The 18958-nt window shown below is 50.2% G+C and overlaps 1 protein-coding gene across 1 annotated transcript in view; it reads left to right on the top strand.

The window, feature by feature from the left end:
- The window catches only part of Ulk4 (unc-51 like kinase 4), a 280600-nt gene that overhangs the window by 100478 nt on the left and 161164 nt on the right, over nucleotides 1-18958 (top strand). Inside the window, exon 30 of the mRNA XM_051140405.1 lies at nucleotides 9939-9987. Within this exon, the coding sequence (XP_050996362.1) occupies nucleotides 9939-9987 (49 nt within the window). The remainder of the gene's footprint in view (nucleotides 1-9938; nucleotides 9988-18958) is intronic.

The following is an 18958-nucleotide window of genomic DNA, read 5'->3' as shown; positions in this document are numbered from 1 at the left end:
AGGAGAGGGCTTGTAAGCATGGAGCTACACTGAGGTTTTGTTTTTATTTCCAGAACTTAAAAATAAAATACAACTGAGTAGATTGGCTTATGATTTTTAGATCTACTAAACACACTTTAGTAGAGTGATTTTTTTGGGGAGGAGGGGAGACTCTTACATAGTCTGGGCTGGCCTTGAACTTGCTATGTAGCCATGACTGGCCTTGAACTTCTGCTTCCTGTGTGTACCTCTTCGACAGAGGATCATTTATCTTATCTACATTAAGAACCAATTAACTATTGGGCATTTGAGGCACCCTGCATCAAGTGAAACATTTTTTTTTTACTATATTTTAGTTTTCATTTGTAGATACGTGGACATGAGAGGGCAGCCTGGGGCGGTTCGTTCTTCCTTCCACCTCTGGGTCCCAGGAATTGAAGTCAGATTCTCAGCCTTGGCTGCTAGGACCTTTGCCTGCTGAGCCGGCTTGTTCCTTTCTGCACATTATTTTTAAATTTTTACTTAATAGAACTTATAAGCAAACCTTAAAAGCTCCCCATTAGCACCCCTGAGAAGCAAGTACGTGATTGTGGCTCCAGAGGCTCACGTGTGCTTGAAGGCTTGGTTTGTAGTTGGTGGAGGAGGGTGTGGCCATGTTGGAGGAGGTGTGTCACCGGGCTCTGAGGTTTCAAAGGATGTAAAGCTCTCAGCCCCTGTGCCAGCCACTGCATGGGGTCTGTTCCCGCCCTGATGACGGTGGACTAGCCTCTCAAACTGTGAGCGGGGGGGGGGGGGGGGGCCTTAAATGCTTCCTTATATAACCGTTTCCTTGGTCGTGGTGTCTCTCCGCAGCAGCAGAACGGTGATCAAGTCCACACCCTGCTTCGCTGTGGTTTCAGTGGCTCAAAGCCGCCTCCGTGACTGCTCAGTGCCGCTGTGGGGGGTGGGGCCTGGGGGAGATGCTGGAGTCAGTAGGTGGGTCTTAGTGACTTATCTTTGTGGGAGGAGCTAGTTACTGCGGGACAGCCCCGTTTTCTGCCATCTACATACGTTCTCTTTCATCCAGTCCCTCACTAGCTCTAGCCACCTACTCTGGGCACCCCAGTCTCTCAAACTGTAAACCTAGACACACCTCGTTCCCTTATCAATCACCCACATGTGTACTCTGTTACAGCAACATAAAGTAGACCAGACGTGTGTGACAGGCTTTCTGCTTTAGCGCTGTGGCCCTGGTAAAGCCCATTTACAATTGAGCTCCTAACAGAAAGGTAAACTGTTGTCCAGACCAGCTCTGTTGGCTGTTGGGAGGAATGGGATGGCTCCCCAGGGCCAGTGTTTTGCTTGCTTTTTAAATTTACAGCTGCTTGCAGCAAGCCATCCCTCTGAAAGCACAGTGCTCCGTAGCTCTCGGTCTCGGCCCTTGGCAGAGGTGCATTTTAATATGATTCCTTTTGCAGAAGAATTGAACTTTTTCTAGAATCCCAGTGAGGTTGTTTATGTTCCCTATCTAGGAAGAAGTATCATTTCAGTTTGTTCAAAATGTTAACAGCTCTTTGTTTTATGCAAAGATTCATAAAAATGCTTTTTAGAGAAATGAAACTTGAGGCTCTTGCATAGGAAGCCCACAGGAGTCGGTGGTGTGCCCCTCAGGGACACTGTGCCATGGGCCCAGCCGGGGGCCTGAGACAAGAAGAGGCTCTGCGCCTGACAGGGCCGCCCTTGGCCGCAGGCTGCCCTCTTAAGCTCACTTCCTCCTGTGATTGGTTCAGCCTTTGATTTGTTTCACTTCTAGTCAGCGGCTACCAAATGGTGGACAGACAGTGGGTGGGGCACAGGAGACCGACCTTCGAGAAGCCACAGTTCCTTTGAGATGGGGTCTTCCTATGTAACCCAGGCTGGTCTCTGCCTGGATGGAGATCCTGCTGGCTTAGAGGCAGGAGGCCTCTGAGCTTACTGCTCAGGGGCAGTAAGAGCTGCCTTATTCTGGAACCAAATCTGAGTGACTATGGCCAGAGCCAGGGGTTAAATAATCCACAAAAGACCAAGTTCCAACATGGTAACTGTGTCAGTAAGTTTTCACAGAGACAGCCAGGAGGCTCAGGAGTCAAGGGACCTGTCAGATACATGGGTGAAAGTGTCAGGTGCACATGTGACAGGGAGGCATTGGTGGAAGCTAGGGGTCTGTTTGTACATTGCTAAGGATTTACATCACGGTCGCAGGATGTTCGGGCAGACAGTTTGTGTCTTAATAAGACTGGGCCTTGTGCTGTTTTGATGTGCTGTGTTGACCAATGGTTCCCAGGCCCCTTGCTGCCCTGAGCGGATCGCGGTCTGCACTTCTCATGTTTCCTAAGAACTGCTTAACAAATTCAGCTTTGTCTTGAGTATACAAAACAATTATTTTGAAGTTCCTTACACAAAAGGAAGCACAAAGATGTTTGATTTTCGTTAACTTTGTCACGTCTGAGCTCAGCCCACCACACTGCAGGAAGAACCTTGCAGGCTCATGAAGCATCTACTCCCAGGGACAGGCCCGGCTTGCAAGTAGAGTCAGCTCACCTAAGGTCCTGCCAGATGGATCATGTCAGACATGGGTGGAGGACGGAAGTGAGAGCAATCTCCCAGATGTTGTCATCTGACTGCAAGCACACATGGGAGCTGCAAGTGTGCATCACACACTTACACACACACTGAACACACATATAGTTACACATGCACATGTGTACGTACACAGACACATACACATGCACACATAGACTTCATACACACACTCACACACATATAACCACACAATACACATGTGTACACACACAGACACATACACACAGACTGCACATACCCATACACATGACAGTAAAGACACATGCACACACAGACTGCATACACACATTCACACACACAGGCTGCACACGTGTACACTCAGACATGCGTGTGCACACGTGTGCACACACACACACAGACTGCATACACACATTCACACACACAGGCTGCACACGTGTACACTCAGACATGCGTGTGCACACGTGTGCACACACACACACAGACTGCATACACACATTCACACACACAGGCTGCACACGTGTACACTCAGACATGCGTGTGCACACGTGTGTGCACACACACACACAGACTGCATACACACATTTACACATATGCACACTGCACCCATGTACACACAGCACACAGACACACTCACACACATGCAGGAGTAATTAAGGGATGTGTGGCTCCAAGTTTACCTTTAGGGTACACACATAAGATTTAGATTTCAGTGGAGAAAGAATTGGAGCCGAGAAGGACACCACGAGAAGGCAGGGGGCGCACGTTAGAACAGACCCATGCCGCCCTTGCTGCAGGACCAGGCTGGTCTCAGTCCACAGAGATGTGAGTTCAAGGACACATAACATGGAGTAGGTACCCTGGGCCAGAAGTGGATGACTTAGTCATTGTGTGATTTACAAGGAACTCACCTGCGGCGTAGCTCGGTGGGTCGAGTGCTTGCCTGGCCATAGGTTCAATCGTCTGAGCTTTGAAAACAGTTTGTTGTAGACAGTTACTGCTCCCCAGGTATGAAATTACCCAGTGCAATGCCAGCATCATTGGTAGCAGTGGGACTGATTGGAATCCAACGGTGACTGGGACATGCAGAGTGTGGGGTCCCCAGGATCTTGCTGGTCTGCCCCCACTGTCCCTCTTTCTTCTGCTAGTATGCTTCCTGTCCACGTGTCATCCAGCTCCCCAAGTTAGCCCCCCCAAATCAGCCCCACCCCACCCCAGTCCGCTCCAAATGGAACTCATTCATCGCTTGCTCAGGCTCCTCCCCTTCACACAGTGTCAGCACTTGTGAACCGGGAAGCAGATTAGCTGTTACAGGCTCAGTGTTGGCTTCCTCTGCGAGACTGAGGGAGAGGCCCTCGTGGTCTCTGGGTATCCAGCCATAGGAGCACCGGGGAGTGACGGGCTCACTGCTGCTATGCCCTGGTGGTGGCCAGCATGGGGCCATTAGTGCCTCTCTGCCTGCCCCTTCCAGTGGTTCCTTGCTTTGATTTTAGCACTTTCTTCTTTGTAGTGTTGGTGATCATACACTGGACCCTGCACGTGTTCGACATGTGCGTCCACTGAGCTGTGTCCCAGCCCTGGTTTTAGCCCTCCTGAGCGCACTCCTAGTCTGCTGAAGGAGCATCTGGCTCCCGAGTCCTTTTTCTTTTCCTGCCATTCTCACCATAGCCCAAATCATCAGTGTGGAGCTGTGAATAACAGCATTTTCCCAATCCTCCTGCCCCACAAGCCTCGGCGGCAGGGTGACTGTGCCACCTCAGGCTTTGTCCGTCCCACCCCTCAGATCTATAGGATGGAACTCCCTGAACAGGAGGCTGAGTTTCACTGACGTGCTTATATACCGTAACTGAAATTTGAGTTTCATATATTTTCATATATTAAAAATACATGATTTTGAAATTTTGATTTCCTTCCGTCCTTTAAAAAGCCCAACAACAGCTCTCAGCTCATGGGCCATACAAACGCAGGCTGCTGGTAAGGAGCTTGGGCACTGGTTGTCCTTGTCCACCCTGAGGCAAAGCGAAGGGCAAGCTCCTCAGGCTAACAAGTGTCTTGGGACCAGCCTGGCCTCCTCAGCTCAGTGAGTGAACTTGTGTTTTAAACACAAAAATTAAATTTAAAAATGTCTCTTACATGTGCATATGTGTGCATGTGTGCATGTGTGCATGGTGCACATGCGCGGGCATATGCTACGTGAATTTACATTCACCAGGTGAGCGCACTGAGCACAGAAGAGGCCACCTGAGCTTCTGGAGCTGGAGTTCCAAGCCATTGTGAGCCAACTGCGGTAGGTGCTGGGAACGGAACCTGGCAGTGCGGGCTTTGAACCGCTGAGACGTCTCGGCTCCACGAATGTGTGTCTCAACACCCTTTCATGAAGGAACAGCCTGTGTTTAGCATTCAGGTTCGCTGTCTGCCTGTCTGTGAGCACAAGACCTCCAAGCCTCCTGCATCCTTCACCTCTCTCTGAGCTGCCTTTTGCTTTTGTGCTGTGTTGTTTCTTCACCCCAGTCACCCTGATGCAACCTGCCCTCCTCCCCTCCCACTGCTCCCTGCACCCCGTGAGTGGCCTCTGGTCCTTCCTCCTGCAATTCCTGTCTCAGTGGATATGGGTGCTGACCTACAATGCTGGGGTTTGGACCTCAGTCTGACCGTTTGCTGTTTAATGTACCTGTTTGCACCTCAATTTCTTCTCTGAAGAGCAAAGGACTCACAGTGCCTCCGACCGTAGCCATCACTGCTGGCTGTTCGCCAAGCTGTGCGCTCTGTCCTGTGAATAGAAGAATTTCTTTGTGGCTTCCATCGATCCCTGACTGGATCTATGTGCCATAGCACAGTACACACAGTACACCGTACACATCTCTCACTCACCCTTGTGCACAGTACATGGTAGGCACTCTGTCCATGTTTGTTGAACGAATGGCAGCGAGAAAAAGCAGAAACGTTCACCTGACCATAGTGCAAGTGGATTTCAAACCTCTAACCCCTACATTTCATGAAGTAAACTAAACAACAACAACAACAAAGAAAGAAAGAAAAGAAAAAGAAAGAAAGAAAGAGGAAAAAGAGGGGTGGGAAATTTAAAAACTGAATTAAAAATTCAGTTTGTTAAACTGAAAATGTAGCTGGGTGTGGTGGCGCACATCTGTAATCCCAGCACTTGGGAAGCAGAGGCAAGTAGATCTCTGAGTTCGAGGCCAGCCAAGTCTGCAGAGCAAGTCCAGGAACTCTTTCAAAAAAACCAAAACCAAAACCAATTCTCCCAAACATTCATAATCTCAGGTAAAGTTACTTATTCATTATTTTGGGGTTTGTATCTGGAGGTGTGGGGAAATTATGGCAGTATGTACAAGTTGGAGACTTGCCTCTGTGTAGCCCTGGCTGTCCTGGAATCGCTTTGTAGAACAGGCTGGCCTCGAACTCACAGAGATCCATCTGCCTCTGCCTCCCGAGTGCTGGGACCGCAGGCAAGTGCCACTGCCTAGGCTGGCCCTGCTGATCCTTAATCTTGCTGATGCAACTTCTGTCCAGTGCATTCTCACCCTGGGGCATGGACGACCTGCCCATAGTTTCCTGGGGTGCAGTCCCTGTTGCAGAGAGTGAAACGGAGACCCATCAGAGACATGCACAGAGCAAGGTGTGTGAGCCATGAGCCACAGCCCTCGGCCCTTGGCCCTCGGCCTATGTGGGAATGCGTATGGAGAGCCCGCTGAGGTGTTCCCTGGCATCTGCTGCCTAAGGCTCATTATGGGTGCGTAAATGAGAGCAGTGCCCACTGTGCAGAGGCCGCCATGGCCGAAGCTTCCCTGTCCGCTTCAGCGTGTGCTGTGAGAGGACCAGCTGTGGCCTCGGCTCACTCAGCAGATGTGCATCATCCAGAGCTGTGAGGTGTCAGCAGCACTACTGGGCTGTTAATGTAACAGTTCCCGTGTCACCTCAAGTGTCCTTCCTATTGGAAGACACTTATTTTAACCTGACCAGACACTCACTTGTGAAAGTTGTTACCCTTTCCGTGACTGTTTTTCCATGTGGAAAGTGTGTTCCACTGTTGACTGACACTGTAGCTTAGTCTAAGGCTTTCTCTGAGGGTGGAGCAGTCAGGCCTACAGCTGGACTAAGTGATGTTTGTGTGTTTATGTCCACTGGTGTGTGGACGTCCTCAGGGATGAAGTGTCCTGCTCAGCCAGAATTCTTTGGATCTTTGCAAGATGAATAGGTGTCTTAAAACTATAGAAACCTCAACCCTGATATCACACACACACACACACACACACACACACACACACACACACACACACACACACACACACACACACACACACACACACAACTTCTTGATGAGAGCCCTGCAATCCTCTATAGGTAAATTTGAAGGAGAAATGCCACAAGTGTTGCTCTGGGGGTAGATGACATACCATCCTGTAACTAAACATTATGAAGCCATTTCTTTTTGAAGCCGACTCACTGAAGTAATTTGAAATGCAGCTTGACGATAGGGACTTTTAATTTAAAATGACTGTCACTAGCCCACTAGACTGGTAAATTACATAAGTGAAAAAGCTTTGTTTATAGTCTACTTCAGTCAGAATAAATAGAAAATATAAAACTCCTAACCTGTGTTGTTGGAGTGTTGATTAAGTGTCCCTCCAGCTGGCTGAGCACTTCTACCTCAGTGTGTGTGCCTCCATGGAGGTGCGTGCATGCCGCGGTAGAGGCACACACACTTTCACCTCGGCGTGTGCACCTCCACTTCAGTGTGCGTGCCTCCACCTCGGTGTGCGTGCCTCCACCTCAGTGTGCAAGAAGATGGACTAGAAGCAGACTTCTCCAGAGGGTGGAAGACCTTAGAATTGTTCTTTTGGTAGGAGACAGAGGCGTGGAAGAGCTGAGGTGTTCAAGGCAAGGTCTGAGAGCTACAGCATTCCAGGCCAGGCCTGAATTCCCAGTCCCTGGAAGATGCCCCCCTTGCCCACTTACTCATTCCCACAGTAATTTAATGCTATTGTATAGGGCTATTGCAGATATAATTATGACCCCAAATTAAATGACCTTAAAATGTAGAGAAGGCCCCACTATACTGGCCCTGCAAATCTGGTCTAGAGTTCAAGGTCAGGGTGTGAGTGAGATTTAAAGCAAAGGACAGGACACACAGGGATGCACCCCTTACTGGCTTTGCAGATGGAGGGTACCACATAGCCAGGGCTGTGGAGTAGCTTTGGAAAGATATTTCTAGGGAGACATTTGTGCTGCCATACTTTGGGGACAGTGGGGCGCAGGTGTGAGACTTTCCAAGGGATCTCATGCTGGGGAAGGATGCGCCCTGACTCCAGCCAGAGGGCAGACTTGAACCTGCCTCCAGCAAGAGATCACACACGATTCGGCTACTTGCTGGACCACCTTGCAGGAGAGACGGATCCTCGACAGTGGTGATGGGTAGGACCACACCCTGACCAGGACTGTGTGCACCTCCAGTGCTGTGTGCCGCTTTGTCACCTATTTAAACCCAGGCCTCCTGTCAGGACCCTGACGATGAGTGTAGGAGTTACTAGGCCCCTTTATTTGTTCTTCTCTCCAGGCTTCCAGCACAAGGTGATGTTGACCTCACATCCGGGCAGAAGGTAGCTGGTTGGCCTGGCCCCTGCTCTCTGCTTCCTTGAGTTTGACTTGTGCATCCCATGTATAAGTGAGATCTCCCCGCATTTTCTTGTCTTTATTGAATACGGCTCAGGCTGGCCTTGAAGTCACTGTGTGGATGAGGCTGGCCTTGAACTCATGGACCTGCTTCAGCCTCCCAAGAGCTGGGCTTCTGTATGTGTGCCACTATATCCAGCCTCCTGCAGCGTGTGTCTGTGCCTGCTTTATTTTATTTAGAATTATAGCCAGTGCGCCACCGTCACCCGTGACAGTTTCCGTCCTCCCCTTTGCTGACTGGCATGCGATCACATGCCTAGACCACGCTTCTGTGCTCCTGTTCTTGGAAGGGAACCCAGGCTGTGACGTGCCTCAGGGTCACAGACACTTCATGAGGAATGTGGTCATAGTCACTTTTGCAGACACCCATGTTGGCCTTTCTGTGTTTCAGCCGGGGAAGTCTGCCTCCCCGCCCTTAGCACGTATCTGCGAGCACTGCGAGGCCCTCCTGTTAGTTTCTCAGACATTTGTTCTCCCTGTGTGTTATCACAGACAGACCAGCTCCTGAGGGCCAGATGCTACAGCTCTGCCTCTGCCCGCCTGGTGTCTGGCACGGGACACACAGTGCCTATCAGCAGAGAGGCAGCTTGCTCGTCTTATCCAAGAGTTGACTCCAATAAGACACTAAAGAAGAACATGCTTCTTGAGATTTATTTTTAATATTTTAAAAAATTGTGTGTGTGTATGGGTGTGGGTATGCATGAGTGTGCATGAGTGTGTGTGTGTGTTTGCACAGAGACGCCTGTAGAAGCCAGAAGATAGGGCTGGTAGTTGGAGTTAATGACAGTTGTGAGCTGCCCCGTGTGGGTGCTGGGGACCGAACGTGGATCCTCTGGAAGAGTAGCGTGTGCATTTGACCACTGAGCCATCTCTCCAGCAGCCAGATGTGATCCTTGTTAATCAACACAGAGCTGCAGCCCGTGGCCCACCTGGAGAACAAGTTTGGCTGCACAGAGCCATGCCTGTCTCCTCCAGCACTGCTCACAGCTGCTTTCAAATCACTGCCACTCTGCTATGGTTGCTATGGAGACCGAGTGTCCAGTGCTTGTGTCTGGCCTGTCACTGCTTTGTTTTTTTCTTAAAGTTACTTTTTGTAGCACTGGGGTGAAGCGTCCACCACTGGGCTGCGCCCCAGACCCCTTATTATCAAGCCTAATAAAAACTACTGACTTGGATGAATCAAGGCAATTTTCTCTGAAATTTCATGAAATAATTATTCAGTTATAACTGATGATAATTTATAACCAGATTTGATGATAGAAAGTGCCTACAGTGGACTGGGTGATTGGTGTCCAATTTTTTAAAAATTAAAGGCCATTAAAATTCATTGTGCATTAATTTCTTTACGCTGGGAAGAGAGCTAACGAGCAGGGATAAAAAGTGACAGATCACACGCCGGCGCTCTCGTGTGCGGTGAGTGGGTTATTTCACCCAGCAGCACCTTGCTTGGTGTCTTTATAATAATTGTGAATCTTAATTAATTTTTGCATTAAAATATCAATAAGGCTGAGCTGATCACCCAGAGGTAGCCTGTGTTTCTCATGTTGAATTGCTGAGGCTCAGGGCATTAAAGTGACCGTTCATTCAGTTAGACTTTTCTCCATCATTGTTTGAGCAGCTAGACAGGGCTTCGTTCCAGCCTGTAGGGTGGTGGTCATACACACACCCCTGCGCCTGTGCTCACTCAACCCCCCTTTCTTCCCTTCCAGGCTTGTGCAGGAGAGCAAACTGGTCCCGCTCATTTTTGAAGTAATTCTGGTAAGATTGTAAGTCTGTCATTTATAATTCAAGTGACCATTCCAAGTTTAAAGTTTTTGGGGTGAAGTGTATGGTTGTCTCTCTAGCCCAGACTCTGTTCCCACAGACTGTGTGGCCTTTGCTTTGGTCTTGGCCTCCTCGGGCCTCTGCTCTCAGACCTGCACAGGGACGGCGCCCTGGAAACGCACAAAGCTGGAGTCTTGAGAGCTGCCCTTTGAAAGTAGTTGGCATTTGTTCTGTTGAATTAAGCAGTATATGGTTTCTATTCTTCCTCTTTCTCCTCTCTCCTCTTCTCTCCTCTCCTCTCCTCTCCTCCCTCCCTCCCTCCTTCCTTCCTGTTGCACTTGTGTGTAACTGTCTTCAGTTCCGCATGACCATCACTAGGCTCCAGATCAGCCATCATACAGACGTCTTCCTCAGAACTCAGACAGCTTAGCTTCCTTTCCCCAACAAAGGTCGAGTGTCTTAAATGAACACTACCTACCAAACCAAATCTTCACTCTGTGGTTCCTGAGTGAGGAGAGTGAAGTGGAGCCCGACACTGGCTTCCTTTGCCTGCGAAAAGCCCCACTTAGACTCTGGCGATCTGAGAATTGGGCTGAAAATGGGTTACAGCTTAAAATACAGGGAGTGTCACCAGCCAGGAAAAGTTTCCTTTTTACCAGCAGCCCAACCTGCATAGCTTAGTGATGGCAAGGCGCGGTGAGGGAGGGAGCTTTCTGCACTCATTTCAGATATGCCTGCAAATGTGTGTGCACCGTGTGTGTGCCTGCTTGGGAGGCAAGCCAAGCGCGCCTCAGACTCACGCACCGGTCAGGGTGCTGGTTGGGATTCCTTGAAGCCGCCTGCTGTGATGCTAACGCTACACTCTGGGTTGTGTACAAGGAGCTGATGACCGCGTCTTACTGTTTTGAAGCCTAAGGCCTGTGGAGGGCCTCGCTGTGGCCCACAGGACAGAGGGCGGGAATGCACGGGGCCCACAGGACAGAGGGCGGGAATGCGTGGGGCCCACAGGACAGAGGGCGGGAATGCGTGGGGCCCACAGGACAGAGGGCGGGAATGCGTGGGGCCCACAGGACAGAGGGTGGGAATGCACGGGGCCCACAGGACAGAGGGTGGGAATGCACGGGGCCCACAGGACAGAGGGCGGGAATGCACGGGGCCCACAGGACAGAGGGTGGGAATGCGTGGGGCCCACAGGACAGAGGGTGGGAATGCAAAGGGCTTTGTGGTGCCACGCAGTGGGAGGGAGGGATAGAGACGCTGCAATGTCCTAGTACTGTCACTCACATACATTACGAGCATTTGCACTGGGCGTGAGTACAGGTGGGGATAGGCATGTTATCAAGCACAGCCGCGGGAGGCAGATGTCAGATCTGAAGGGGAGTGTGATACCAGAGCTGCACGGTGAGTGTGATGTCAGATCTGCATGGTAAATGTGATGTCAGATCTGTGTGGTTAGTGTGATGTCAGATCTGTGTGGTTAGTGTGATGTCAGATCTGTGTGGCGAGTGTGATGCCAGATCTCTGTGGTTGGTGTGATGTCAGATCTGTGTGGTTGGTGTGATGTCAGATCTGTGTGGTTGGTGTGATGTCAGATCTGTGTGGTTGGTGTGATGTCAGATCTGTGTGGTTGGTGTGATGCCAGATCTGTGTGGTTGGTGTGATGTCAGATCTGTTGATGTCAGATCTGTGTGGTTGGTGTGATGTCAGATCTGTGTGGCTGGTGTGATGTCAGATCTGTGTGGTTGGTGTGATGTCAGATCTGTGTGGTTGGTGTGATGTCAGATCTGTGTGGTTGGTGTGATGTCAGATCTGTGTGGTTGGTGTGATGTCAGATCTGTGTGGTTGGTGTGATGTCAGATCTGTGTGGTTGGTGTGATGTCAGATCTGTGTGGTTGGTGTGATGTCAGATCTGTGTGGTTGGTGTGATGTCAGATCTGTGTGGTTGGTGTGATGTCAGATCTGTGTGGTTGGTGTGATGTCAGATCTGTGTGGTTGGTGTGATGCCAGATCTGTGTGGTTAGTGTGATGTCAGATCTGTGTGGTTAGTGTGATGTCAGATCTGTGTGGTTAGTGTGATGTCAGATCTGTGTGGTTGGTGTGATGCCAGATCTGTGTGGCGAGTGTGATGCCAGATCTGTGTGGCTAGTGTGATGTCAGATCTGTGTGGTTAGTGTGATGTCAGATCTGTGTGGCGAGTGTGATGTCAGATCTGTGTGGTTAGTGTGATGTCAGATCTGTGTGGCGAGTGTGATGTCAGATCTGTGTGGTTAGTGTGATGTCAGATCTGTGTGGTTAGTGTGATGTCAGATCTGTGTGGCGAGTGTGATGTACAAGGTTGGAGGAATTGCCCAGAATGCTAGAAGGGTCTAGAGGCGGCGTCAGAAGGAGGTGAGCAGGACTTTAAGATCTGCCCCATGTGATCTAATGTTGGTTGTCAACCTGCTTGGGCTGAGGTTGGTGAGGCCACCTCTGAGCTCTGTCAAGTGTTTCCAGAGATGGGTCACAGGGGTGTGACAGAGGGTGTAAATCCATCGATGGACTCGGAACTTGGAAAGACCTGGGGCATGTGTGGATGCAGTCGGGTCTGTACCTCATCAGGATGCTCATCAGTTCCTGCTGTGCTTCTGTCTGTCCTTAGGTAGCTGCATCTTCCTCATAGGCGCACCCTTTAATCAGCCATGTCTGTAGCAGTGCCTGTGGCCACACCCCACCCTCTCAGGGCTCCAGTCGCCAGCGCTCCGTGCTCCATGAAGCACCCCTTTGTACCTAATGCTTCCGAAATGACACCAACTGTCCCAACCTGTGATCCTTCACAGTTGCCTTCAGTCAGGTGATCCCGGCATCAGACGGTAGCCAATTTATCTCGCTTTTATCTCCCTTCGAGGAAATGCCTGAGAATGAGGTATTGCAGAAGTCTACATGTACACAAAGTTGGAAAGATGCCTCAGTAAGTTGAAGAGTGATATTTTTCTCCCTGAGTGTCTGATAAAATGCTGATGCACTTTAGGACTGGCCGGTTCATGCAGTCAAGGAAACAGCACATGCCTCAGTGCGGTTTGACATCTGAGTCTGAGGGCCTATGTGGCATGTGTGGCAGCTTCTGTCAATGGTGGGATCCTCACAAGGCCCAGGGAGAAGCTAGTGAGCACAAGTGCTGTTAGCCATCAGCAAGATAGCAGCAGGCCCTGTGTTCGCAGCACAGCTGCCTACAGTGACCTCTGGGTGACCCTCCACTTTACCCTGCCCAAAGCTGCTGTGGTTAATGTAGTTAAAGCCTACTTTGCACCTTGTAACTTGTTCTTTTTTCCCACAATGCATGTTTTCCTTGCCAAACACTGCTGGCAAAAGGGTATCTCAGCCATCCGGAGCCAAGGAATACCATAGAATCACACCACACACAAACCTCACACAAGACACAGGCGCGTGGGAAGCAGTAGCTACCAAGGCTTTGGGCAGACCTTTCCGCTGTACATGCTCCATATTGGTTTCACAGAGACCCTTCACATGCGTACGGCAGCCTGGGCTTGAGTAGAACAGTCTGTGCTGCAGGAGGGATGTGTGACAGAGACACAGCTCGCTCGCCCTCGGTTTGGGACTCCTTAGGAGAGCTTCAGGTCCTCAGCCTCTGCTGGAAAGGAGTCATCATGGTCCTCAGTCATTGGAGGGTCAGACACGGCCGCCAGCAGGTCTCTGTTAGTGGGGCTCTGTTATGGGGTTGGCCGCAGGGTCTGTGGGAAGGGAGCACAGAGGGTGGCTGGTCTCTGAGGTCTGTCTGAAGAGCCAGGACAAGAGCAACAGAGAGAGAGCAGGCTGTCTCGGTCCTGAGCTTCAGCTGCAGGTCCCCTGTCCACAGGCGTCGCCAAGGCGAGGGTGGGGTGGGGCCCTGCTGGTGGGCACTGCTGCACAGCCAGGGCCCGCCCACGCCAGAGCACTGCCCATGTGCCTGGGTGTATGTGCTGATGACGGAGATGTCCTTGCTTCCTTACTCTCTGCCTTACTCCCCGAGACAGGGCCTCACTGAGTCTTGAGCTGCGCTGGCAGCCATAAACCACAGTCTCTCTCCTGTGTCTGCCCCACGGTTTCAGGCCTGTATAGTCAGACTTGGCTTTTTACGTGGGCTCTAAGGGGCGGAATGCTCAGGCAGTCTCAAACTTTCCTTGTCAGCACCAGGCAGCCATGCTGGGTGGTGAGGGAGGACCAGCCTGCATCTCTGTGAGGCTGGACTGGGTCCCTTTGAGCCTGTCTTCTGGACCTCATCTCTAAGGCTCTTGAGTGTGACGGGTGAGCGTGTCCAGCACCCACCTGGCTTTGAGTGTGTAAGTTCTGGAAGAACAGGATGAAAGCAGTTCTTTTCCTACTTTGCCTGTTTGCAAAGCATTACAAGTTGCATTAAAATGTGCTTTAGACGTGAATTCGGATGCAGCAGCCTTTGAACGTTGCTGCAGCTCAAATCTCTCATTTTACTTCTATGGTTTATGTTGTGGCTACTTCAATAAATCATTTTAATGCCGAGCGATATAGGCAAACTCTATTTTATTGGAAGAAAAATCTTTATTCATGGCAGATTTTCCAATATGTGCCAAAATACTGCCGCTGTGATATTTTATGTGCCTGTTTCAAAACAAACAGTTGCAAAGCAATTTCAGTGGCAAATGTGAGCAATAAAAATGTGATTAGCAGTTCCTGGGCCCCGCGGTCGCGCTGTTCTAACAGCTCCCTGGCACTGCGGTGGAAGCGAGACAGTGTATTTCTGCAGTCTGCCTTGTCTTCAGAAAAGCGTTCCTCTATGGCGCCCAAAGGATTTCATCCCCTGATGTTCAGGTGGCCCAGCCACAGCCTCGCCATGTTTAAGGAATTCTTTGAGTCCTGCGCACTCATTAGGCAGTTACCTCTGCATTTCTTAGCTCTGGTTTCCCCACTTCCTGTGAATTGCTGCTTGGGGTTTGTCTGTTTAGAATGTTAGGAATCCAGATGCTTGTGTGATGTGCTCTTGACAAGAGTGCCCCCTGCAGACGGGCAGAAACTTCCTAGCACAGAAAGCAAGTTTGTGTTAACATTGCAGAAGGTACCCGACCGTGCCTTTGGAGCATGGTCCTCCTAATGGATGCCAGGAGTACCTGGGGGCAGGTAGGTTTATCTCATTCTAAAACCCGCTTGTGCCACGCAGGGCTTCTGTAGCTCACAGAATGGGGCTGTGTACATCCCATCGCTATTGGCTACATACAGGACTCCACCTGTTGCTAATGTAATGCTGCTGCCCTGTGCAAGATGGCCCAGCAGGCAAAAGCAGTCACTAGGCCATCCTGACTACATGAGCTTGGTCCCTGGAGCCCCCAGTGAAAAGGCCGGAGACACTGGCTTATGTCTGTGATTCCCTGGCAGGATGAGGCAGAGACGGGAGAGTCACCCAGAGGCTCTTGGGGCACCTAGCCTGGAGTTTGCACTTAGCATCAGAAACAGCAAGAAGAGACCTTGTCTCACAACAGAGATGAAGGAGGAAACAGTCCCAGAAGATGTTCTCTGACCTGGACAGGTGTGCTATGTATGGCGTGTGCGCCCACATCACACAACAATGATTTCATAACGAAGTTTGAGGGTGGATTTGCACAGTTCTAATCTTGGTTCTTTAGATTATCGACTTGCATTTGAAAAATGCCTTTTATGACTGGGGCACGGTCTGCGGTAAGTGGTGGGCGGCCAGCGGGTTGGTCACAACAGCAGCAGAGTGCATTACTCAGTAGTGTCACATAGGAGAATAAATGGGCCAAAGTAGACTAGTCTTAGGAACCTGATTCCCCTATGACGAGCCAGTTGCTTTAAGAGAAGACATCCATAAATAAGATAAAATCCTTGTATCACACACAGTCTGGAAAAGCAGAGAGTTTCGTATGCCTTTGGTCATTTACAGAAAACACATACATGGTGGCCTTTTCCATCTCCACCTTAAAATCTTGTTTTTCCATTGCCCACAATTTGGATCTGGAACATCCCCAAAAGTTTTGTCCTCAGTGGTGACACCGAGAGGCTGTAGAATCTTTACGATGTGGAGTTAGTTGGAGGAAATTAGATCCTTGGGGCTAAGGCCTTGATGAGGATATCGACCTGCCTCCCTCTGCCCACCTCTGCCCCATCATCGCTGCACCAGACCTGCCTCAGCACCGGCCTTCCAACCAAGCCTTCCTGCTGGTCGGCTGATTTGCCCTGGGTACTTGCTAAGAGCAGCGGGAAGCCAGGCAGCGGGCAGGCAGCAGCCCGCCAACGTTCCTGCTTGTCCTAAGTGGTGGGCGTGAGTTAAAATGCAACGTTCGCTGTCCATTCTCTCTAGGCTAGTTGAGCAGAATCAGGGAGCACAAGGTCACAGTGTCACATGCTTCCCAGGACTGGTGGCTGCTGCCTTGGCGTTTACTCTTGAGGGGTTGGAGACAGGGAGTTGCTCTTCAGCGTGGCGTCCTCACACATGGGGTCAAGCCTGGCCTGGCATGTGCTTCTGCCCTGACTCTGTACCATCTGAGGATGCCCAGGGCCTTGACCAGGTTGGTTTCAGACACATGTTAAAGTGCTTGCTGTGCTGAGGCAGTGCCCAGCCATGTACAGATGTAACCGTGGGCATCTGCAGCCCTTTGATACATAGAACAAGTTAGCTGAGTCAGGGCTAGTTCAGACTTGCGGAGGGTAAGCCTCGTATAAAAGCACCAAATATTAATTCTCCAGAAGTGACTATCAAATGTAGTTGTTTCCCAGAATTCCTAAGCACACCACATTCAAGAGAGTGAGGGAACCAGAGCACCTGCCTCTTTTTTACATTTTTATTTTATGTGCATTGGTGTTTTGCCTGCACATACGGCTGAGTAAGGGTGTCAGGTCCCCTGGAACTGAGGTTACAGTCAGCTGTGACCTGCCATACGGGTGCTAGGAATTGAACCCAGGTCTTCTGGAAGAGCAGCCAGTTCTCTTAACTGCTGAGCCATCTCTCCAGCCCAAGAGTGCCTGCCTCTTAAGTGGTAGCTCAGCAGTCAAAAGCCACATTGTTTAATGAGTTGGGGGCATTCGTGGCTCTGCAGCTCTGCCTTCTCTGCTCTTGGCCTATTTTCCTCGCTGAGCAGCAAAGGCAGAGTTTATGCACTCAGCAAGATCTGCAAAGATCTCCGCTGGAGCCAGAAACATGAGGCCTTAAGTCAGTGTAGATTATTTGTTTTATTTTTAATCTTAGCATAGGTATTTGTAGCTACAGAAAGCCACATGATGTCACCACCACGTGCCTGGGCATCAGGTACTTCCTGAGTGCTCGGTGTGCCTTTGTGCTTATTAACCTGTCAAATTTGGCTTTTGTTCTGTTTCTGTTTGTGTTTATTGCACACATGTTCCCCCATGTGTGGTGCATCCCAAAAGTACCATACATCCCACTGTTTGTTTGTCTCTTAGTTGGACATAAATGCTCAAATGTGTGGCTGGGATGTGACTTAGTGGTAGATTGCTTGCCTGGCAGGTACACACCCAGGGCAAAAGGAATTTTCAAGCCCCATAGAGATGTACTTCCTGCCATGTCCTGTCTCCAGGGAACCTTTCAGCCGTGTGTTTCTAGTTCAGCACAGCACAGAGTAAGGCTCCTGAGAGGGTACATTTGCTCAGTACCTTTCTCCTCCTAGCCTGTCTCTGCTGGCCACGCTCTCACAGAGTGAAGTCTTAGAGACTGGAGAGACTGGCGCCAGGCTGTTCTCTTTACACCTTGGACCTGTTTTGTTTTTGTTTTTCTGTCCCCCCCCCCGCCAGCTATTTGCATCGAACATTTTCTTCTCTGTCTCACCTAAAATTGCAAAGTTGCTCCATGAGGGTGAAGGACCAAGTCTGCCTCCCATCCTAACCCTTCTCTGGACATGCACCTCAGGATTAAACAGCCACTCGCTGCGTGTCTAATGGATTGTTACAAACTGCGCTTATTTGTAATGTTTTGGTGAATTTTATGTGTGACTTCTCTAGGATTTAAAACTGATTGTAAATGAAGCTGGGACACAGTTCTTACGTCATGTACTGGTTGTTACACTCTGTGTTTTGAAATGTTTGTGGTTTCTCACAAAGCCGAGATGACAGCATACGAAGCCTCCTGCACCTCCCGTCCAGCTTGGGCTTAGTTTCTGGGCTACTGGGTCATTTCCAACCGGAAAATTCCACCTTCTTACCATGTAGATGTATAATCCAACTTCATCATTTGATTTTTAGGGTTGGTTCATCGTATAGTGTGTGGTCTGCCTTCACATCCTGTGCTGCTTGAGGATGTAGAGCCTCTGTTTTTGTAACCTGGAATGAATGTGAGAGCAGACACGGACCAAGGAGACAGGAATGCTGGCAGCCGCTGAGGCTCCAGACTGTGTTTCCATCCTTGCGTCTCGCGGTTTCTCCACGTTGCTGCCTGGGTCATACATATTTAGGGCTTCTGAGGTGTCCTCGTCACTTCACTGTCAACTTGGCACAGTCTAGAGTCACCTGAGAATGGAGTCTCCGCTGAGGGGTTGCCCTGATCAGACCAGCCTGTCTGTGGGGACTGTTTCACCTGCCAATCACTGTAAACGAGCTCATCCCACTGTGGGCAGCACCATCCCCCGGGCAGGTGGTCCTGGGTTACACACAAAAGCTAGCTGAGCGTGAGTGGGTGGGAGTGCCCAAGACCAGCCTACAGCAGCATCTTCCTTGTCAGGTTCCTGCCTTGAGTTTCTGCCCCAACTTCCCTCAGGGATGCACTATGACCTGGAAGTATAAGCTGAAGTCAATACTCTCCTCTTGGGTTGCTTATGTTTTCTCACGGCAAGGGGAAAGGAAACAGAGCTCAACGTTCTCCGGAGTTCAGTCTTTATGTGCTCATGCCAGCTTCAGTTTGTCCCTACCCAGTGTCTCCTGGTATAGTTTTCTTTTCCATGCAGACTGCTACTCCTGATGCCAGTATGTGTTATGTACAATATGCTGTACTTTT

Source organism: Acomys russatus, chromosome 32 (genome assembly GCF_903995435.1).
Source record: "Acomys russatus chromosome 32, mAcoRus1.1, whole genome shotgun sequence".
Classification (NCBI taxonomy): Eukaryota; Metazoa; Chordata; class Mammalia; order Rodentia; family Muridae; genus Acomys; species Acomys russatus.
The sequence above is the reverse complement of the archived record's forward strand: the minus strand, read 5'-3'. Positions and strand labels throughout refer to the sequence as shown.